The following is a 5,172-nucleotide window of genomic DNA, read 5'->3' on the forward strand; positions in this document are numbered from 1 at the left end:
GATCATGATCATGATGATGATCATGATCATCATCATGATCATCATCATCATCATCATCATCATGATCATCATCATGATCATCATCATCATGATCATCATCATCATCATCATCATCATGATCATCATCATGATGATGATGATGATCATGATGATCATCATGATCATGATCATGATGATGATGATGATGATCATCATCATCATGATCATGATGGTCATCATGATCATCATGATGATGATGATGATCATGATGATGATGATGATGATGATGATCATGATGATGATCATGATCATCATCATGATCATGATCATGATGATGATCATGATCATGATGATCATGATGATGATGATCATGATGATGATGATGATGATGATTGCAGAAGCGGGTCATAAAATCACAAATTGTGTAAAAGACACTTGAACGCACCAGAAATCACAGCAATAACTTAATAATAGTGATAATAGATATACAGTCATAAATAAATAACAATAATATGATTTAAGGCGGTTTCCCAGCAGGCAGCGCGGCTACTCTATGATCCACGGATCTATTATAGCTACTCAGTGACGGGAACAGAACCGGAGCGGACCGAACCGGACCGGACCTCTCTTAGGTCTACAGCTAATAGCACTTTAGATTCTACAGGTTCTAAATCTTCTGGACCCCCTCTGACTGAGATGAAGTGTCCTGCAAGGCAGAAACTTCCAGGACAAACTGGGAAAATGTTCTGAGATCACTTCCGGTGTGGTCCCATCCGCAGCGGACCGGACCGGACCCGGAGCCTCAGCAGGCGGGGCGCAGCGGCACCTGCAGCAGGATCACTTGGCGGTTCTCGGGCGGGTGGCACTTGTTGACGTGTCGGGTGAGTCCCGGCGAGCTGTGTAGCAGGGCGGGGCAGTGCTGGCAGGGGAACACCTGGGCGGAGTGCAGCAGCCGCAGGTGGCGCTCCCTGCCCCCGCTGCTGCTGAAGCGCTCCCCGCACACCGGACACGCGTGGCTGGGGCACGGGCTCGAGTTGAGCGGCCGCAGCTCGGCGGGGTTGCGCGGACCGCGGTGAGCCGTCAGGTGCTTCCGCAGGTACGCTTGGCGCTTGAAGCGCTTCCCGCACCGCGGGCAGTCGTACAGCCCGTCCTCGGAACCGGACTCTGACGGTTCGGGGCTGGAGGAATCCCGGTCGCTGCTGTCCTTGGCGGGCGCGGGCTGCTCGAAGTGCGGCTTGGGTTTGTGCCAGCGGCGGTGGGAGGCCAGGTTGGCCGGGCAGCTGAACACCTTGTCGCAGTCGGGGCAGCGGTACTCGACCCGGACGATCCTGGAGCAGCGGTGCTGCGCCAGGGAGAACGGGTCCGGGTAGGCTTCCCGGCACAGCTGGCACACCAGCCCCCCAGGCGGGGGGCGCTCTCTCGCCGCCGGCCTCGGCTCCACCGGAGCCTCTTTGATCTTGAGCCCCAGGACCGGGGACGTGGTGACGTCATCCTCAAAGTGCAGCTTCCGGATGGCTTTGGTCCTCTTGGAGCTGGCACCTTTGCCCCGGCGCTCTGCGTCGCCCCTCGGCTGCTTGGCGCACGCGGCAAGGAGCGCCCCGGCGGCCGCCGCGCTGGCCTTCAGGTCCGCCGGACCGAACAGGTGCTCCAGTGCGGGGAAGGACTCCGCTGAGGCCGGGGATCCGAGGCTACAGCATCGCTCCGGGGAGCCCTCATGGTCTTGGCTGATGGGCCGGGTCGGGCTGCACAGAACCCGGTACACTGTCTCCGGGTTCCCGAACTGCACCAGCTTGGCGGTGGGGTCCGGTTCCGGAGCAGCGGCCGCCGCCCCGCAGGTCTGCGCGCGGTTCGGGATGGAGAAACGCTGCTGCGGCGGCGGCGCATCGGCGGCGGCTCCCTGCGCGTCCTCCTCCCCGGAGCGGACCCGGTAGGACGCCGGGACAGGCTTCCGGCTCCGCTTCACCAGGAAGCCTCTGGGCATGTTCGGTCCGGACGGGGAGGCACAGCGGGGGTCGAAACAAATCGACGCTGAGCCGCGCGTAAAGCCGAACATCCACCGCGTGGTTCTGATCCAGTCTCCTCTCACAACAACAACAACACTCCGCTTTAAGACCACAGGATGACACCGCGCCGGCCTGCGCCTCCACCAATCAGGAGCCGCTCCGCTCCCCCCGGGGGGAGGAGGGGAGCAGATGTACCTGAGGGGTTTATTGTGTTTCTCTCTCTCTCACACACACACACACACGCACACACACACACACACACTTCCTCCTCAGCCAGCAGCCTCCTGCTTTCACGGTCTGATGACTTTCTATAGAAATCCTAGCGTGTCCTGGTCCGGGTCGGTTTGGACTTTTACAGAAATTTAATTGTCTTTTTTTAATCTTCAAATAAAATCAAATTAGGCTCAGATTTAATTCTCTTTCCGCTCAGATCCGAACCGAACCGAACCGCCGGCCCGTGCCTTAACTCCGTCACATCCATAATTAATGAGCAGAGTCCGGGCCGGTTCGGTCCGGTCCGCTTTGCATCATAATGGCGGCGCCTGTCCGCTGATTGAAAGGAAGTGCCCCAACTGGGCAGAGCAGATTATAGGAGCAAATCAAACCGGATCGGAACCGGGTCAGAACTCCGGCCGGTGGTTCTGCCTGAGGTCCAACAGAAAGTACTCCTGGTTTGGTGTTTCCGCTGGTTCTGATCGTGTTTCATACCGAACCTGGTTCCGGTTCTGCTGAACTAGATGTTAACAGGATAAGAAGGACCAAGCAGAACCGGGCCGTTCGCAGCAGGACTCCATGTTTGTACCGGCAGCCTGGACCGGTCGGACATATGCTTGGGGTGTGGGGGGCATTAGCATACAGCTGCACACACACACACACACACACACACACACACACACACACACACACACACTCCTCTCTGCTGAGGAAAGATGCTGAGGCTCAGACCGGGTTCTGCCAGAACTGGACCTATCAGAACTTAATTCTGTTGGTTCTGAGGAACATCTGGATCATCTCAGGCTGCATCCAGATGTTCCAGCTGAGTCTGAGGTCATTCAGGGGTCAAACATGTTTTATTGATCCTGGGCTCTCCAGGTTTTCTTCTTCTGTGTTTTGTGTTGGTGGATCGACGTTCTTTACATCACGGCGTCTTTGTTGGTTCTCTGGGTTTCAAAGGTTTCTACGTCCTTTAAAAGCGTAGAGCGTAAATACCACAAGACAAAAGGTCAAAGGTCACAGCTTTTTATTGAGCCTTTAGGTGAGAATAGTTCCAGTGAAACCAGGAAGGTCAGATCTGAGCCGAAGGTCCGGACGGTTCAGATGGTCCGGAGTGGTCGCTGTGTCTGAAGTGTCCGTAGTGTCCCGGGGAGTGCCCAGAGTGTCCAAAGGGTGCGGGTCGCTCCGGGATGTAGAACATGGGCAGCAGGTTCTGGTTGTCCACCAGGAAGGCCAGCGCTCGGTTCCTCAGAGCGGCCCGGGTCTCTGGGTCCATCCTGATTGGCCGATGGAGGCTGAGGGACTCCAGGTCCCCGCCGCGCTGCAGAGGAGGAAACACTGGTTTCTACAGGAAGTTACTTTTCCTTCTCTACCAAACCGAGGAGGAGGAGGAAGATGAAGGCCTCCATCATCATCCTCAGCAAGGAGCTGACCACCTTGAGTCGGTGGGTCAGCAGCTGCAGCGCCCTCTGGTGGAGGTCTGGGAAGCGGTCGTGGAAAATGGGCAGACAGCCCCTCTGTGTGAAGAAACTAGAAAAACACCAGAACAGGAGGAGACGGGTCAGAACCAGGCTCGCTTTGACCAGAACCAGAACAGGGTTGGTTCCAGTCCCACCTGTAGAGGTCGGGCACCAGGCCCAGGCGGTACCGGTCCAGCAGCTGGCCCAGCAGCTCCTGGTGCCGGCCGAACAGGGTCAGGTAGTTCCCCACTGGGAGGGGCTTCAGGCACAGACAGGTGAGGCTCTCCACCAGCTGCAGGGCGCTCAGCTGGAGCCGGAAGTAGTCCCCGCTCTGCGCTGCTCCCGTCACGATCACTTCATCCTGCGGCGCCACACGGAGGAAAACATGCCTGGTTCTGGTTCGTTTCCATGGCAACGGAACCAGCAGGAAACCCCTGACCCAACAGAGTCAGGAGAAATCAGCTAAAGATGGCCGAACCTGTACAACCACTTCCTGTACTGTGGTTCTACTGGACCAAACCACTGACCTGTTTTGGGTTCTGGAAGTAACTAGTTTAACTTGGCTAACATAATCAGAAACCATTAATATTAGCAGGAAGTATGTAGATATGTGTACAGCAGTTAGCACTGCTAGTTCGAAAGTTACCACAATCCAGGCGCGGAGCTATAGGGGGGGCTAGGTGGGCTGCTGCTCCCCAAACCGGGCCGGATGGGGGCCCGGGCCTGGAGGTGCCATGGAGGGAGGAATAGTTTCAAGTCATTGAAATATCGCCTGTTGAGAAGGGTGTATTTAATGTTAAACACCCCCCCCCGTAAGGGGCCCGGTGATTGGTTAGGGGCCCGGTGATTGGTTAGGGGCCCGGTAATTGGCCCTGCCCCCCGGTCCGACGCTGAATTGTTCCGCTACTGCCACAATCATATAGCTGTTTAGCTAAAGATAACATGCTAAATGCTGATGCCGACTAAACGAAGCAGAACAGGATGAGAACCAACAAGAAGGCTCTGCTCAGACGTTCTGAAGTAACATTTATAGTAAATACTTTTGGACATCAACTTTCTAATTTCACTTGAGTTGATGTCAGGGTAAATTTGATTCTACAGGATTGGATTATGAATCACAGACTAATCACAGAGCGCTTTTAAAGCCCTGAGCTGGTGCTGGTCAGGTAGATCTCCTCTGTGGCAGCTAATGAATGAAGAAGCAGCCGGTTCAGGAAAAGTGAACTAACCGGGTCTGACAGGAACTCACCAACTGGAAACGACGGCTGGTCTGGAGGCTGGGACTGGGTTTGGTCACATGCAGGAAGTGAAATCCACCAGGAAGAGTTGCTCCTGCAAAGAGACGGAGACGCTGGACGTTAGTCCCCGGGACGGACAGGAGGCCGAACCGCAGGCCGGTTCCAGGGCAACGAGGAGGCGTTCAGCCGCTGTTTGGTTTCTGTGGCTGAATGACAGCAGCAGCAGCAACAACAGCAACAGCAGCAGCAGCAGCAGCAACAACAGCAACAGCAGCAGCA

General features: G+C 55.7%; 2 protein-coding genes across 3 annotated transcripts in view; both read right to left on the minus strand.

Annotated features, from left to right (window-relative positions):
• Positions 1 to 327: 327 nt before the first annotated feature.
• Positions 328 to 2,165, minus strand: insm1a (insulinoma-associated 1a). The gene has a single exon (XM_015039520.1). It carries the CDS (start codon positions 2,030 to 2,032, stop codon positions 782 to 784), a length of 1,251 nt encoding a protein of 416 aa, XP_014895006.1. The 5' UTR covers positions 2,033 to 2,165; the 3' UTR covers positions 328 to 781.
• Positions 2,166 to 3,205: 1,040 nt separating this feature from the next.
• cfap61 (cilia and flagella associated protein 61) overlaps positions 3,206 to 5,172 on the minus strand; it is a 29,601-nt gene continuing 27,634 nt past the window's right edge. For both annotated transcript variants that reach the window (XM_015039524.1, XM_015039525.1), the window contains 4 exons: positions 4,905 to 4,987; positions 3,811 to 4,016; positions 3,632 to 3,725; positions 3,206 to 3,516 (listed from right to left, as the gene is read on the minus strand). In XM_015039524.1, coding sequence (XP_014895010.1) covers positions 3,268 to 3,516; positions 3,632 to 3,725; positions 3,811 to 4,016; positions 4,905 to 4,987 — 632 coding nt within the window. In that variant the 3' untranslated portion in view covers positions 3,206 to 3,267. The remainder of the gene's footprint in view (positions 3,517 to 3,631; positions 3,726 to 3,810; positions 4,017 to 4,904; positions 4,988 to 5,172) is intronic.

This window comes from Poecilia latipinna, unplaced genomic scaffold (assembly GCF_001443285.1).
Source record: "Poecilia latipinna isolate Pla-1442-1.1 unplaced genomic scaffold, P_latipinna-1.0 Scaffold475, whole genome shotgun sequence".
Taxonomy (NCBI): Eukaryota; Metazoa; Chordata; class Actinopteri; order Cyprinodontiformes; family Poeciliidae; genus Poecilia; species Poecilia latipinna.

Bases quoted from the DNA above. Each gene is read 5' to 3' on its own strand.
- insm1a (XM_015039520.1), bottom strand. From the start codon at position 2,032: ATGTTCGGCTTTACGCGCGGCTCAGCGTCGATTTGTTTCGACCCCCGC.